The 18639-nt window shown below is 27.4% G+C and overlaps 1 protein-coding gene across 1 annotated transcript in view; it reads right to left on the bottom strand.

The window, feature by feature from the left end:
* Positions 1–2774: 2774 nt before the first annotated feature.
* The window catches only part of Gasz (ankyrin repeat, SAM and basic leucine zipper domain-containing protein 1), a 35354-nt gene continuing 19489 nt past the window's right edge, over positions 2775–18639 (bottom strand). Inside the window, exons 4-12 of the mRNA XM_087168898.1 lie at positions 17925–18036; positions 15293–15404; positions 12958–13092; positions 12269–12378; positions 11988–12135; positions 8937–9052; positions 7515–7635; positions 4854–4958; positions 2775–3079 (exon numbers count right to left, since the gene is read on the bottom strand). Of these exons, the coding sequence (XP_087025024.1) occupies positions 2879–3079; positions 4854–4958; positions 7515–7635; positions 8937–9052; positions 11988–12135; positions 12269–12378; positions 12958–13092; positions 15293–15404; positions 17925–18036 (1160 nt within the window). The 3' untranslated portion in view covers positions 2775–2878. The remainder of the gene's footprint in view (positions 3080–4853; positions 4959–7514; positions 7636–8936; positions 9053–11987; positions 12136–12268; positions 12379–12957; positions 13093–15292; positions 15405–17924; positions 18037–18639) is intronic.

Here is an 18639-nt window from a genome sequence, read left to right as displayed (position 1 = left end):
ACTTCCTTTTTTATTAATTTTGCTTCTTTTTTTATACATGCTGGAGGGTTCGACAAAATAAAAAATGATCAAGAATATTACTTTTTACAGGGGTGATTGTAAGCCCAAGAAATTGAGTGAATTAAATTGAAAAAAATTTAAACAAGGTTTTTTTCCTATATTTCTTAGTTTACTTAAAATATATTTAAAATTTTACACATACCTATACCATTTACACATAGCTATGGTGACCTGGAGAAGTAATTAAAATTTACAAATATGTCTTTCTTTCTTGAGTTTATGATTATAACTATTTACTGATAAAAAATGAATATTAATCATGAATATAAGCTTATAAAGTATCTCTCTGGCTCTCCTTTACAAACAAATAAAATGAACTGTGTTTTTGAGTTCCACCTTTGAAAATTTGATTTCCGGAAATTTCTGTGATAAATGATATTTTGAAACGTCCGGACCTTCGATCTCCGGAAACTTCCAGATCACTGTTACATACCTGCCAACTCTTACGGAAGATTTTATTTTCATATTTAAGTTGGTAGCAATACTCAGGTTATTCCAATTAACTTTTTGAATTATAATGATAATTATAAGTGAGTTTGACCACCACTACATATAAATAATTACAATAAATATATCAAAGCATAATAATCCATGCCCAGGCGAATTTCAACGGGATCAAAACATAAATATATTTTTGAGTCAGATTGTTTTTCGTTGATTGTTTTACAACCACTCTGAAAATCCATTCTCGGAAAGAGTGAAAGTTGGCAAGTATGCTGTTAGCGAAAATTCCGGAAATCCGGAGCACAATCACCCCTGTTTTTATGAAGAAGACTGTACGAAACGTGAGCATCTCATGTAATTGAATAGTAAGAGCTGAAGCTTTTTGGGTCTCGTGAAATGCTTATGTTTACTTAGATAGTTTTCAAATATTATCTGGACTACAACAATGTATCCTAAGTAGCACATAAACTACATTAGGAGACAAGATATAAAATACATATTCATATAAAGAAATAAGAGCCCATTCAGAAGTTCTTGTTTAGCCCGAGCTTAAGACAAGTATGGCTCGTCATATTTGGCCCGAAATGTCGATTACGAGCCAGACTAATGACAGTCACGTTTGACATGAAATTAAACGAGCCTGACTTGTGGTATTTAAGTTTGGCCTAAAATTTTCATCACGAGTCAGACTCGTGAAAATAGTGCAAGGGGTTAATCAATGTAACAGATATTTCAATGCTTGTGTAGTTCTTAAGCAAAACTGAAAAAAAATATTCAAAGTATTTGACAACATTTAACTGCTTTATAATAATTTAATCTGTTATATTTATATAATAGATTAATTAATACTTCAAAAATATACCTGCCATGCTTTGTAGGTGTTTTTAAAATTTTAAAAGATATTGAAATGTTAATTTACTATAAATATTATTACACTCTATGTGTACAAATATTATTTATTTTTAAAGTTCTATTGAATTAGTTTGTGTAGTAGATTTCCTTTTAATTAGCTATAATGTCTCTGGTAAGAAAAATGTTTCATATTACTGTTAATAAAAAGTTTTAAAAGGAATTTTTTGACTCCTACTCAAGCCAGGAGCCCATATAGGAAAACAGGGTGCATAGCATTTTTAATAAGTGCTTATTTTTGATTTAGATTTTTTCAAAGTCCTTAAAAATGCTTTTTTTTTAGAGGTTTGTAAAAAGTGCTCAATTTTCTATCTTTTAAAAATAGATTTTTTCTTTGCTGTGTCGATTGTCATTCAAAATTACAAACATTGCATGATTTTCTCTGCAATATTTATCAGAAATTAGTTATTTTACCATGATTAAGTAACCTTTTTTGAATTTTATGTTTATAAATTAAGAACTTTAAATGATAGAAAAATAATTTTTATTACTGCACAGATCCTAATTATGATTTTTTTTGTGGAAAATGATTATTTTTTTAGTGCTTATTTTTTGCTGAAAAATCTGGCTACGCATCCTGGAAAAGGCAACAACCCATGCTTATCACTAACAAGAACCTTATAAGTAAACTCTATGGCATGTAAGATGGGTTTTATATAATAAAATTTTAGCTATGGATTGATAAAAATTTAGTGAAAATAAATAAGGATGTATTTATGGAGTAATTATATAAAATATTTTAACAAATGGGCATAAATTCTTTTACTTAAATTGTGTTACTGATATGTTATTAACACAATGTTAAGAATTGTTTTATGTGATGATACTATGATAAAATTTTCTTTAAAGCTCTAAGAAATTAGTTTTAACTTTCTTCTTAATTAAAATTTAAGAATTGTTTAACAATAATAAGGAAAGATAAATGATAATTTTGAGATCATGCATTCTAATGATTTAATTACATTTATTGTATATTTGTAGTTATTTAAACCTACACTTGTTAAACAAAAAAGGTAATTTGTTGACTAGATTTTATATAACCATGAACATTTCGAAATTTATATTTGGTTCATCTTTGATTTTTATGTCATAGTTTCCTTGAGTATTGTAAGAATCTCTTATAAATGTCTTGTTTTCTTAACATTGCAGTAAGAATTATTAGCAAGCATTACTTTTTTGTATTTTACAAGTACTTAATTCACAGAAAATTTAAATGTTCTTTCAGCACTTGACAGTAATTATTATGGCATAAAATGTTGTATATATTTTATTGCATTTTATTATTTATTATATTTAACATAAAATATTGTATATATTATAAATTAAAATTATGCAACCATAAAAAATAAATTAACACTCAATGCAAAGAAAATTAAACTTTATTAATAAAAATAGACTTCTAAACATGAATGTGATGATGTCATAACTGGAATTAAACAATGATTTCTACTAAAGAAAGGTTTTCTTACTTAAGAAAAGGTAATTTTAATTTTATAGGAATAGAAGACAAAGAGCTGGGGTTCTTCCACAATATTCCTGCAAAAATTCCTATGAAAGTAGTCACTGCTACAGAAAGAGAGATAAAAAGTACTTTTCTTTGACTAGATGGTGTAGGTACAGTTTCAACAATTAAATCGGCAGGAATATATTCAACTTGACCCTGAACCTACAAGAAAAGATTGCCATAATACAATGAACAAGTTGTTTATTCTTTTAAAATATATCAATTGCTCCAAAATGTACTGATTTGAAAAATCAAAGAAGCTGAAAGAGATTTACCCTTTGCTTAGAAAACCAAGTTTTATTTACTCCCAGTTTTAAAATTAGTTAACAAGCTTGTCACCATATAGCACTGGTGATTGGAAAAACTACTATTAAACAATGTTATCTGACACAAGCCAAATTAATTAAAATATTAGCATAGTTCTTAACTTGTCTTCAGACTATACCTCAAAATATTGTTAGTTTTCTTTGTTAACAGCGTCATCAGTCGCTTTGTAATTAATTTTAAAACTAAGAGGGAATGAATTACCCGATTTTCTAAACAGAATGCAATAAGCTGTACACTTTCATTTCTATCAAATTTGATTTTTAAAAATGTCAGTCATTTTCGGGGCAATGGATTCAATGAAAAATAAAGAAGAAAAAAACATGTCATCTAAATAGATTTATTGTATTACAGTGTAAGGAAAAAAACTACAAAAATATTTTATTCAAATTTTAACCATAACTAGTGGGCTGCACCCCCTGCTCGCCAACTCCCGAAAATTGCTACGCAATCTTATATGGTTTGCTTCGCAAACCAAGCTCGCTTCGCTGGCTACTAACTTAGGTGCATTGCAAATGCACAAAATTCTAAGAATTCAAAACAATCATTCAAATCCCTATAACAACTTTTTTTTTTTTAAAAATTACATCTTTTTAGTAAATACTAAGTCATTAAAATAAATTTGAATTCAAATAAATGACATGTAATTCGTTAAACCTATTAGAAATGTGCTATAGTATAAAATCTTAAGATAAAATTTTGGCTATAATTAAGTCTATTAAAAATTGAAATAAGTGAATTGCAATGGAAAAACCTGCATAAACAAATAAATTCTAGTAAAACAAATAAATTCGTAATATATAAATTCGTGAAAAAAAGAGCTTTCAACAAAATACTAAAATAGAGATCCATCGACAAAGCCTACTCACTTCTGCCTAGCTTATGCTCTCTCTGGTTATTTCAGTTTCCGTTTTTAAAAGCGCTATATGTTGAGCCATCTCAGCTAGATTTGGCATGTGACATTTTTAGCGGCAATCATTGGTCGATTTTCTAGCGTTGTCATTCGAGGAGTTGTAATGAGGTTTTTTTTTGTCGCCGTGTACGAGAAATATATATATAGATTTAAAATAGGTAATTCAAGGTATTAGCGCAAGATAAAGGTACTTAGAAGTATTCCTTAGTACAGATTTAATAATAAGAAATGGGCCAGCCAAAAATGACAGTTATTTTAACATTATGCTTCTGGCACAAAAATAACATAATAAAAATATGATTAATTTAACTTTTTTATAACTAATATAAAAAGATTTTGTACAAAATCTGTTTTAGAGGTTTAATAACGGATTGAGGTAGTACTGAGATTAGATATGCCCTTCCAAAAATAATAATATTTTACACTTAACTTTTTTTTTCTGAACAAAAATAAAAAGTTTTTTGTTATAAACTATTGTGCTAATCCACAAATCTAGATTCTCAATCTTAATTGTTAGCTTTATTTGCTAAAAATTAAAAATGTATTGATTAACAAATATAAAATATTGCAGATATTGAAACTTCACAAAGGTTAAAAAAGAAAGGTGAACAGATTGTGTTACTAAATTTCCCATCAATAAACTTTCATTTTGAGTATAAAAATAAAAGAAAAATCTTCATACTGCAAAATAATACTTACTCTTTCTAAATGCAATTTTAGAAATCTTATTTCCTCATTTAAGAAGTGGACATTCTTTAGACCATCTTTCAGTTCATCGATAAGATCAAACACATTTGCAGAATCCTGAACAAAACAAATTTGAAGATGAGAATAATAAGTTTTAAAAGAACACAATGTAAGGACAATAGTATGTTAACAATGGTTATATATAAAATTATACAATAATAAATTTTTTAAAAAAAAAAACAGTTAATTTTTAGTTTTAAAACAAGAGTTACGTTACAGCAATACACATAGTTATATTACTACTAGGGAAATATCACCAAGGGGGAATGCAAATCTTGTCGAATTTAGCTATGTAAGTTTTTATTTTTTACTTCATTTTTTTATTGCGAAAATTGGTATGGATATTTAAGAAATATTTCTTATATTAGTATACTAAAATGTTAATAAAGCAATTATTAAATTATCTTATTCACAGCATATAATAAAAGAAGATACTCAAAACGACGCTCCCAATTTTTTCCCTATAAAGTTAGAGTTCGTAAAATTCTGCCGATTTTGCTTCTGTTGTGGAAGTTTTATTGAAAATGTAAATTTGCTCCAAAATTTTTTTAAATATTTCCTTAAATGCACAATATTGAATACAATTGGAGAAATTTTTTTTTTAATATGTTTAAAAAATAATAAATTTCAAACCATTTCTCGATAGACTTCTCATTTATTAAATTGTTGCCGAAGCAAATATTGAAGTTTCTGATTAAGAAGAAACATCTTAAATCGCAGAAACCTTTAGCAACCAATAATGTTGAAACAATAACCAAGATGAACAAAACTTGACAATATATTCAAGGTAAAAATGGTAACTTTTGATCAATTATAACTTAACAGCTTTGAAATGGACAAAATAAATTTTAATGCAACGAAAGAGCGATATAATGAGCCTAACATATTATAAAAGAAGTCCTCTATTACAAGTTTTCATGTCATCATTAAAATGCCAATATTACAGATACAAAAATTGTATGTTTATAATGATCTGAAACATACCAGCTTCCCCCTATTGCAACAATTTTTTTAACGAAAATACATTTTACTATAGTTTTAAGTGAACAATTTTATATGAAGAAGAGCAAAATGAAAGACGATTGGTATTATCACTAATAAAAGGTGAAAATGTTTATCATTTTCCCTTCATCTGTAATCACTTACTGTTTATTAAGTTACAACACACCACATGGGTGATAAATCGATGCATTAGAAAATATCGATTCTATGCAATCCTCACCAATCTGATGCTTGGATTGGCAATTTTTCGAAGCATCGGAAATCGTGATTTTCTGAGGTGTGACCTATATTTTCCGATGTATCGTTGTCTACCCGCGCGAAGTTGAGCATTGTTCCTGATAGTACATCGATGTCTGCAAGCTCGCGCAAAAAGCATTTTCCTCTGTAAGTGTGCAGTGATAGCTGTGACAATGAATGTTATCTTTCCCTATTTTTTTTACATGGTGACTCATCGTTTTGCTGACATGATGAATGCAAATGTTATTAAGAATCGATGTGTTGTTGAATCTTTAAGTTATGGAAGGGTTTTCTTTAAATTGTGTATGTGCAAATCCTGTTGATTTTTTTTTAAAAAACATCAATTCAGGCATTTAATGTTTTTAACCACTATTTTGCAGACATTCACATCTTTAAATATTGAGAAATAATTATTTTGAAATAATGAAACTTTATTTTTAAAAAATGCAACTTACTAATTGCGCAGTACTAAATGTAAAACATTAATGTACTGAAGCATCGCAATGTTAGCATGACGATACATCACCCTGACCTACTGGCCAATTTTTTCCTCCTCCATACAAAAGAAAATTTCATTGACTAGTTTTAAAAATCTTGCTGCTCACTTAAAAAGAACCAAGCATTTTGTTGACTTCTACCATGCAGCCTTATTTCCCTTTTTTGACACCCCATTATTGAAATCAAAATTCAATGACATCAAAAGCAATTGAACATCATTTAATAATATTTCTTACACTAAAAACTCTCTTAGTCCAGTCTATCTCTAAGCAAAAGCAATCCAGCTCTATATATGTATTTTGCTCTATATATTACATAATTTTAGGTTTAAAAAAATATGCCTATAAAAATATTATGTTAAAAGTAGTAGCTGAAGCTCATTAATCCATAGCCAAGAGCCGAGCAAAATAACAATGCAGTAAAAGTATAAGAGAGTAACTCTTTTAAAAAGATGTTATTCTATTCTGATACTGTGTAACACCAATATTAAACTAAACAACATTGAAACTAACTAAATAAATCCATAAATTACATAATTTTAGATACAAAAAATATGTCTATAAAAATATTATGCTAAAAGTTAAAAGTAGTAGCTGAAGCTCATTAATCCATAGGCAAGTGCAGAGCAAAATAACTATGCAGTAAAAATATAAGATAGTAACTCTGTCAAAAAGATGTTCTATCAATATCTGATATCATGTAACACCAATATTATGCAACATTTAAGCTAATTAAATAAATCCAATGCATCAAATAATCACTAGAATTCAGAGGAAGTGTGTTGCTTCTCAATGGAAATTTGATAAAATTTTCAGATGTGGGCAATATGAGCAATAATGAAAATGAATTCATTATTCTAATGATCAAAACACTTACTTGAGCTAATTCTAAAATTCTTGGTTGAGATTGAATCTGTTGACGAACATATTTGACAGAAGTTGCAATAAACTTAAGATGTGCAGAAACATTAGCCATCATTGCAACAGCATCAGGACAGCTAAAATTAGGAGAGAAAAGATTAGTCTAAGTTTAGTAAATTTCAAAATATCACTGTGGAAAAAAACAGCTAGTGGGTTTGATAAGTAAATTTTGTTAAACATTGAGACAATTCAAGATGGTTCAAACGCTTAGCTTTCTTAAAATTAAATATGAATTTTTAAAACACGGAAACAGTTATGTTTTAATTATTAAACACTTTTAAGCATTGAAACTATTTAAGTTTTAATACTCGGTTTAGTAAAAGTTACTAATAAAATATCAGGAAAAAAAAACCTTTTAAAAAAAACTTTAAAAAAAAACAGGTTGTTATGTTAGAATAAATTTAATTTTGTTAAATGATGAAACTGTTTGAGGTCGTTAAAACACTAGGTTTTATTAAAAATTTTGAATTTCACTTTATTTAATAAAAATTTGAAATATTCCATTTAATTTAAGAGTATATAACTTTTTTTTTATATCTGTGTATTTATTTATAAATTTTTCATTTTATACTAGAGTTGACAAGTTTCATCCACAGCAGAAAAAAAAACATCAGAAGAAATAAAATTTCTTTTTCAAAAAGATAGATCAAACATTTAAACAATTTTCTAAACTTTTTATTATTGTATTATTTTAGTTTAAATAAAAGTAATAATTTATAAACATTTTTACACATTATTTATAAATAAATTAAAACTAAAAGACAAGAATAGAAAAAAAATTAATTTAAAGAATTTCCTAAAAAATCAAAACGACTAATTTCTTTACATTCTCAATATTTTACATAAAGCCGTATAATAAAACCTAATTTTAAATAATGTAAAGATCTTATAAAATATGATAAAAGTTCATTATGTAATTAAATTAACACTTCCTATGCTAAATATATACACTACTGCAAATCATACTGAATTCAGTTAGTTTTTTATTTTGGACATAGCTCAAAATATGCGTTCTAGAAAATTGACAAAGCTGAAATGTGTGGTTAAGAAAATGAACATAGCTTGATTGTGTACTAAAGAAAATGGACATAGCTTTAAATGAGTGTTTAAGAAAATAAACATAACTTGAAATGTGTGTTTAGGAAAATGGACACAGCTTTAAATAAGTGTTTAAGAAAATGGACACTGCTCGAAATGCATGATGTTTTAGAAAATGGGCACAGCTCAAAAAAAGTTAAAATCCAAAATTTTGATAGTGAACTAAACCCAGTGACACAATCCATAATTGTTTCTGGGAGGGAATTTTAAAATGAATAGTTTGCAAATTTAAAATCTTTATATATTAAAAAAATTTGAAATTAACTTTAAAAATATATACCTGATATACTGTTTTTGTTTCAAATTTGGTAAACTGGAATGTTCCCACTCTTTTTTGTGAACTGATTTACAAGCTTCTAAAATTTTCTTGCGAACTCCAACCTGGGCAATACCAATCTAAAACAAAAATAATAAAATCAGAATTAGATAGACACATTCAAACAACATATTCATTTTTTTTTACCATTTACTCTTCTCCTTTAACGTTAAGTCAAATTTTTATTAGGATAATGAAAATGATTTGTAAGGGAAAGGACAATTTGCACATACCAAAATTCAAAGTTTTAACAAATAAAAATTTACCGAGAAATGCTTAACTCCTTTGGACCTGGCATCTATTATACTGGACATCAATTTTAATCCATATTAACTTAATTAATAATCATATTAAGCAATAAAAATATTTCAACTGTAAGAGTTAAAAATAAGTTAAATGTTTTTTCATTTATCTGGAAGGGATGTGTGAGCTTTCCCAAAACTATTTATTTTACAACACTCGGGGCACTTAAAACATTATCTCTAACAATGTTGATATATAAAGCAACACGTCATTGAGCAATAAAACCATTTTATTAAATACCAATCAATAGATTCTTTTAAGTAAAAAAATTCCATCTTTTTTCATTGGCTGAAAGAACTCTAATTTCCCATTTATCTATTATCAAAGTTGTGTGTTCATTAAATGTGGAGCAGATTGGACATATGATTCACAAAAATTTATACAGGAGAAAACAAGCAGACACATAAGCAACAAGAGGTAGAATCCATTAACTAATAATAATTACCACATACAATTTGTAATTCATCTTTTGCTATGTTATTATTTTTTCATTTAAGACAGAACAGATAAAAGACTTAACATTGTAGATCTTCATTGTATATTTACTTAATTTTTTTTAACAATTTGATATAAAGAGGGGTTTTAAACACTTTTAAAGGGAATGAAATTTTCAAAAGACGAATATTTCTTCCGAGAACTTAAACAAAATTTTACAGAAGCTTAAAATCATTTATCCATTATTCATCTGTTTCTCATTATATATTAGCAGAGTTGTTTAATAACAGAATTTCATGTAAGCCTTTTAAAATTAAAATAATCATTTGGGAAAACTTTCTAGCTATGACCAGGATCTCCTTAATCAGAAAATGAATCAATTTAAAAATACAGAAAAAGACAAAAAAGTTAATTAACAATTAAAACATTAAATCAAAATGGAAAAGAGCTTTTCTATCTGTCTTTGATGAATAACATAAACTATTAAATTAAATAACATAATAATTTCCAAACGAGATTGCGCAAATGCAGCAAATCCAGATATGAAAATAAGAAATCTAATCAGAAAACTAATCTAATTTACAAATACAGAAAAAGACAAAAAGTAAATTAACAATTAAAAAATTAAATCAAAATGGACAGGCGCTTTTTCTCTGCCTTTCATGAATAACACAAACTATTAAATTAAATAACATAATAATTTCCACACGAGATTGTGCAAATACAGCAAATCCAGATATGAAAATAAGAAATCTAATCAGAAAACTAATCTAATTTACAAATACAGAAAAAGACAAAAAGTAAATTAACAATTAAAACATTAAATCAAAATGGAAAAGTGCTACTTCTAAAGCAGATGACAGCACTTTACAAAAAATAATAATAATTCATTGAATATCTTTTTGTTTCATTTTTCAAGATTTTCAAATAGGGGTCAGCACTTGATTTATTTATAATATTTTTTTACTGATTTGGCAATTTATATTTAATTTTGATTTGGTTATTCTAACTGTAACTATTTTTATTTATAAGTGGGTGTATCATTTTTAAGTCTTAATATGTATACTTTTGAGTTGTGTTTGCTGTTGAGTTGAGTTGTGTTTGCATTATTTTTCTGTACTTTTCAATTCTTATAATTATTTTCTCTTATTTGTGTATCCATTATGGGGCCTCGGGACAATGTCAATTTTGGTTTTTCCACTGATAACAGAATGGCTCCAGTGTGTTGGCAAGCAGTGTGTCCCCCGATGAAGTGCTGTCTTGCCAACACATATATCTTTTATTTTAATCGTTTTTTCCTGCTTTAATTGTTTGTTGTTTTTTTTAATTACCAGGATGTCATTAAATCAGAACTAAAATTAGCTGACTTCGATTATACATTACTATATTAGAAGAGTTTATTACAGATATGAATATTTCATTTTAATAATCTGAAATATTAAAAGGGAAAAAAAACATGATTTAAAATAATGTGATTGGTAATTAAGTAATTTGCATTAGAGTTTTGATCTAAATTATTGTTCGAGTAGTAACTTAAAAAGAAAAAAAAATTAGTAAGAAGAAATCAGAAATAACCCATAGTCTACTATATGTATGATAATTACAACAAACTTGAAGAGAAAAACTATCTATATTGGTTAAAAACTAATTATTATAAACAAAAAAAAACTAAACATAACTTATTTTAGTACACTTATGCACCTCAACATTGAAAGAGGGAAAAGGCACAGGAAATTTTAAAAAGGAAATGTTCTCGAAACATTTAATTTTATTCCCAAGTGCCTTAAACAAATTAAGATACCTGTCCTATTTGTTTTAAGGCACAATCAGTGTTTAACTGCTAACTTCAAGTTAAGTTACTGATTTAAAGCTAAGATAAACAGTTTAGTTTATCTTAACTTTAAATCAGTAACTTAACTTTTAAATCAGTAATATAGACCTATATAGTAATTGATTTATGGACACATGGAGATTTTTGGTGACATGACATGGACAAAATAATACATAAATCTTAAAAAACTTAATTCCCACGATATTAGTATGAAGAATTTCATATTTTCTATTTGCATTAAAAATCGAGCCAATCAGTGCTCAACTGCATTTCAATGTAAATTCCATAGATGGAAAATAAATAATATAAAAATATTTCAAATAATCATAGGCAACTGATTAAAAATTTAATCTCATAATCAAAATTATTTTAATTTAATTGTAGATTCATTTATAAAAAAGTGAAAAAAAATTACATATTGCAAGTAACAAAGAAATAAAATTTACCTTTTCAAGCTCTTCTTCATTCATGACCAACATATCATGAAAATTCAAATCATGTTCTTGAAATTTCTTTACAAGAGTGGAACATCCTATACCACTCAAAAACAATTCCAACTCACCGACTTTTGAGAAATTCTTTGGTTTACTAACTCTGAAATTTACAAATATTGTACATAAAATTGTATATAGAATTTATAAATAATTAGCTAATGTTTTTTTTTTTTTAAGTCTCTCTCCATACATCAAGTTTTAAATAAATGTAGAGTAAAAAAAAATTATCTTACATCATAGTTGCTTCGATAGACTTATTTGTTGTTTTAGTTATTTCATCTAAAGATTCTTCAGCATCTAAGACGGTTAGGCCAATGGGACCTTTCTGAATAAGCGAAACCAACTAAAAATAAATAAATAAACTTGTCAATTTTAAAAATTAGTAAATGTTCCATTAGTAAACAAGACTAATATGTCAGTGAGACTGTCGAACACCATCACCAAATAAAATAAATAAGCAAAAATATTGCTTGAAGATTAATGAATAAACAAGACACATTAGTCGATTGAACTTATATGAATTTAATCAGTTAAACACTCCTTAATAATTCTGAATCTCAAAAGTTAGAAAAAAGCAAAAAAAATATTAGAATAATTTGCTTTTCTTAGATTTTGAGCAAACAAAGGTCTTATATTTATAATTAGATTATTAAAGAAATAATAAGATATTAAATATTTGTTAGGTTTCAGCTCCCAACAAGAACTTACGTACCAGCTACGTAAAGGTTTACAATAAAGAAATAATTACTTTCTTTAATAAAGTTTACATTGCAATTTTTTAAAAATTACATTAAAAATATTTCTCAGAAAAAGACTGACTGAAACAAAAAACAAGCATATTACATGAATTTCATAATTAAAAGAAAAATTTAAAAACTTTTTTTCAACAAAACATAATTTATGATATAATAATATTCTATACCTCTTTATATCCATTTCCATAAGCTATATCTTCTGGTGTTTGCCCCATGTTGTCACATATGTTTTTATCAGCATTATTCTGAAGAAGAAGCCTGATAATTTGTCCATGGCCATAAGATGCTGCCCACAATAGTGCCTAAATAATATGCTACCTCATTAAAAATTTCAAACCTTTTAATAAAATTATAAGACTTTTATGTTGCTCCCTTGGGCATACTATGATAAAAAGGAAAAAAAAAGTATTGTCTATGTTATATTATACCAATTAATAATTATGCATTAAAAAATGAAACACAATTTCTCCTTTTACTACTATTTTTGTTCTTACAAATAAATTTAAAATTAGTTTCTCCAAAAATGATTTGATTTTCTATTAAAAACAACACATGGGATAAAAATCGTAAAAGAATTATTTGGCAATTTCTAGAATAAAATTTGTAGTCAATATTAGTCTTAAAGAAAAATTCATCAAAACCTGTAACAATAAAGGAATTATTTTATAAAATTTCCTTATTTCCCTTATGAGGATGTCATCAAATTTTCAAAAACCAAACTACTTCTAAAATTCAATTATTTTTAGATGGCAGAACATTTTAGACATGAATAAAACTAAACTAAACTCAGCGGTGCGACAGCCCTTGCGGGCCAAGGCCTACTGTGCCCATCTCAGTTTTCTTGACCTTGGGCTCTCGGGTGCAGGAGCAGATGTTCCGGTCAGGTGGTCAGTCGAACGTGGAACCCCCAGTGTTTAGTTCCCAAGCATGCTTGGTACTCATTTATCGACCCACTGAAGGGATGAAAGGCTGAGTCAGCCTTGCCCGGACCGAGGATCGAACCAGGGACCTGTGGCACGACAGCGTGAAGCGCTACTGCTCTGCAACACCAGGCATCATTAGACATGAATAGAATTTGAAATTATTTTTAATGACATAGTAATTGCATAAAAAAATTTGCTCTCTACTATACAGTCTCCTTCGTAATTTAATCTTGTCCGATTGCAAATTAAATTGTTCTTCTGTCTAATTAAAATAATAAGATATACATCATTAGATAGTTAAAAATATATATATATATATACATAAATTATGGTTAGTGTTTTAAAGAAATAAGAATATGTAAAACATATTTTCCAGCTTTTGTATAATACATTTATAGCAAGTGAGGAATTCAAAATTTATTTTACTTAGTCACTTTGTTCCATCTAAAAGCAATTAATGAAAACCGATACATATATTTAAAAATTTTTTTAACTTTTCTGTAAAGAGTGAGTATAATAATTAAGCAAATAAGTAGCTAAGTTCTAACTTAGACAGAATAATTATTGTTGGTCAAATCCTCTACGAATTTTATTACATAAATTAATAAATATAATCTAATTAAATAAAAAAAAATCTACTTATACAGCACTTTACATCAAAACTAAAAGTGGTATGCACAGATTTAAGTGTGTCCCTAAGCAAGATTTATAGGCGTGCCCTATCTGAAACATATCACAAAAAGTTTTAAATTATATTGTGAAACAATAACACTATGACGAAAAGGCATATATTTATTTATAACCATTAATTTATTTTAAGAAAATAAAAATCATAATTGCGATGAAAAGGAAGATTTTTTAAAACGTTGTATACAATTACCACTTGAAATGAAACTAATTTTGATAAAAAAGAATAACTCACTATCTTACAATAATTTTATTCAAAGCTTAATTTGGTTATTATTTATAAACTAAACTAAACTCAGTGGTGCAAGGCCTACTGTGCCCATCTCAGTTTTCTTGACCTTGGGCTCTGAGGTGCAGGAGCAGATGTATCGGTCAGGTGGTCAGCCGAAAGCAGAACCCCCAGTGTTTAGTTCCCAAGCATGCTTGGTACTCATTTATCGACCCACTGAAGGGATGAAAGGCTGAGTCAACCTCGCCTGGTCTGAGGATCGAACCCAGGACCTGTGACACGGGAGCACGGAGTGCTACCACTCAGCCATCAGGCGTCTATTATTTATAAAGTGAATTTAAAAGATAACATATAAATAAATAATGCTTTTATTAGCACTAATTTTTCAGGACCATGCAACCTCATGTACCCCCCAGAGGGGTTCCGAGACTACTATTTACGCCACTAAAAGCTAAACTATGTCAAAGTTATTATAAAAATTTCAACTTTTGAGTTTAATCTAAATAAACCAACTTTAAAATTTAAATGTATAGCTCAAAATCTAATACAAAAGTGTGATTATTACCACTTTTGTATTGACGGTAACTTTTGAATTTACGGTAATACAAAATACAACCGTAAATACAAGACTTATGATTTCGTATTTACTATTTCTTTACTTACGGTTTTGCCACTATTATCTTGTGAGTTTACTTCTGCACCATGGTTCAGAAGCTCTTTAACTATACTAATATAACCTTCTCTGGCGGCGAACATTAATGGAGTTGTAAGATGCCTAAAAGTAAAATAGCATTGCATGTATAACACAGAAGTGTTGACATAATAAACTAAAATAAACATTTAAATATTGCAAGTCTAATTTAGTGCAATGAAATACACAAAAATGAATGGTGTACAAAACAGAACACTTAAACTTTTGATTTAATAATCAAGTTTTTAAATATTATGATACTATTTCATTGGTTCAAGAGGGCAACTTTAAGTGTGTTAATTAGTGCAAACAATATTTAATGCTACAAAATCAGAGAAAAAACTTCTTTTCACTGTATAAAGAGAATTTCTTTCGACAGATCTTTTTTGAGGGGTAGCAACAATTCGGTAAATATTCTCCCTATAGTTTAGGCAGGATAGAGGTTAAAAATATGAGCCCATTAATATAAATTTGAATTTCACTATATTTCTGAAACTATTTAAGCAAATAAAAAGAACTTCACACTTTTTTTTTTTATAAACTTTGCTTTTCCATGCAAAGTATAATATTTAAATATTCTTTTTAATTCCTAATAATTTTTTAATAATAGTAAAAAATGTGAATTGATAAAGTATTAAGTTATCACTTTACTTTAATTGATAAAATACAAGATATAAATGAAATCAGTCAAAAAAATTTCTTAGTAATGGAATTTCAAAAGAGTCATAGTTTTAAATTTTCATTTCTCAAAAATTATGAAACCAATTCTTTTAAAATCTTTGATTTTTTAAGCTAAACAACACAATTTAAAAGTATGGAATTATTTGTATGCATTACAAGTCAGGAATTAGTCAATGATATAATAAAATAAAATAATAATAATAAATATAGATATTTTTTACAATAAATTATCTTTAGAAAAATGAGTTTTAAAATTTTAGAGATATTCTTATAGAATGATTTATATATTCTTAGAAAGTTTTAAACCCAGGCATGATTTGCAAGAACTGAAATTATCTTTAAAGGTTCCAAACTTTCAACCACACTTTTGAATCACAGTATTGGAACCATATTTTACAGTAGCCACCTCTCATAATTTAAGGGTCAATAATACAAATCTGTTGAAAAAATGGTATGTTTATTCAGAGAAACACATTTTTGTGATTGATTTCAAAACTTAAAATATCTTCTGAAAAAGAAAATAGCATATTTGAGATTAGCCTTTCAAAGCATTAAGATTGCATCTTAAAAAGACAACTGAATCATTAGATCAAAAACATTTAAGTTGTTTCAACTCTTATTTTGTTCATGCTACCAAGTTCTCTCCTTACTGCAATCTTCAAGGATCAATATATCTTCAACATATTGATTAATTGATTAAAAATTTATATTTTGAGTTAAGGATCCTTTGTATAGAAAATGAAGTACTTTTACCTTTTCTTTTTTTTTTAAAAAAAAAGGGGGAAATAAATAGTTTGTAAACATGTTTTCAAAAAAAAAAACATTTTTTGTATATAGATATAAATTAGTCCATTTTGCCATCAAATGTAAGGAAACTGAATGCTCATAATTTTATCAACTTAGTGTTTTCTACCATTTCTTTTATTAATGATCACTCATACTCTTGAATATAGGAAGTTAAATGGCTTGGGGAAAAAAATAACAAAAACTTTTATTTCGATGGTTGTCTAAATAATTACACAGAAACTCAAAGACTATTATGGGCATTTTTCATAGAGTGCTGCATTAAGTGTTGTTCTTAATATTATTGATAGAAAATGGTTTAAAATGATAACTTGCCCTCATTGACCACAGATTTAACAGGACTCAACTGTTATACAATTCTAAACTCTCATTTAAGTATGAATAATATTTTTTTGTAAATCGATGCATCATTTGTGCAGAACTAGATTTGAATTTAAGATCTAAAATATATTGCCATTGCAAAAAATAAAAATAATATAAATGGTAGATAGATTGCTCAGATTCAAAATATGAGAAACATTGCAGTGAATTTTAAAAAAAACAAGCAAACAGTTAAAAAGTTACAAAAAAAAGGAAATTTTCACATTTTTTTTCTTTTGCTTGCATACATAACATAGCATTTCTTTTGTTTGTATTCACTTGATAATAGTTATTAATAAGCTCATAGCATTTAGACTAATAAATATATGTTTTCATTCGTTTGTCAAATAAAAATACATACTTTGTCAGCAAATTTAAAAACAACCCAATTTTGAAAAATATGTAAGTTATTTTTTTTTAAGCAATAGATATAGTCTGTTTAGAGAAAATAAAAATAAAAAGAGAGATTAAGAGTAAACAAAGAGATTAAGCCAATTATAGAACAAGCTACAAAGCAGATGCAATAGCCACTAGGGTTAAGAAAGATTTCTTACTCTTGCATCAAATCAGACATTTTCATGGGGGTAAAAGTAAATTTTTCACCCAGGTAGAGCTTTCAAATTGAGATATTGTTTGAAAAGCAGCATAAGTTTAATGTCTGTAAATTGTGATGAATGTAGACTATTGTGTAGATTCAACAAACCAGTTTAACTAAAAAGATTTTCTTTTAAAAAAAGAAAAAAGCAATTAACAACTAACCTTTCATGTGCATTTACATTAGCACCATATTGTAATAATAAAATGCAACACTTTAGTAAATCCTGCTCAGTCTTTCTAGATGCACATACTGCCATTAGAGGAGTATACATATCTAAAAAAGAAAAACAGTCATTAATTCAAACCTTATATTTCACTAAGTTAAAATATCTTTAAATGAAAAGAACATAAGACAGATTTTATCTATACAGACTCTTTCTCTCTCTCTCTCTCTCTCTCTATATATATATATATATATATGTATAGCAAATCCAATGCCCACCTGTGTTAATATCCTTCAATTCAGGTATATACAGGGCGATTTTGTTGACCTCTCTTACAGGGGCACCATATTAGGTGGGCCAATGTCGCTCCCACAGTAAGGACAGATAGTACAGAGAAAAGGAAAGAACATCCATGCCTTGCCCGAGATTCGAACCCAGAACCTTTCTGATGCAAGGGCAGTTCCCTGCCCCCTAAACAGGCCAGTCGGCTGTGTAGCAAAATAGATGGATATATAAAGCAAAATAGATAAATACAAAAAGGACAGAAAGAAAACTGAACTCTATATATACAGTGGTGGCCAAAAGTGTGGACACTTTTTGAAAGTTTCATGTTTTTCAACTTTGTGTGCTTGTAGAATATATTAATTTTCACTTAAATACAAACGTTTATATATCAAATTGAAGGTAATTTAATGTAGAATTTAGTAATAAAT

Source organism: Parasteatoda tepidariorum, chromosome 1 (genome assembly GCF_982258835.1).
Source record: "Parasteatoda tepidariorum strain Cologne lab strain chromosome 1, Ptep-v5.0, whole genome shotgun sequence".
In the NCBI taxonomy this organism is placed as follows: Eukaryota; Metazoa; Arthropoda; class Arachnida; order Araneae; family Theridiidae; genus Parasteatoda; species Parasteatoda tepidariorum.
This window is presented reverse-complemented; position numbering and strand designations above follow the sequence as displayed.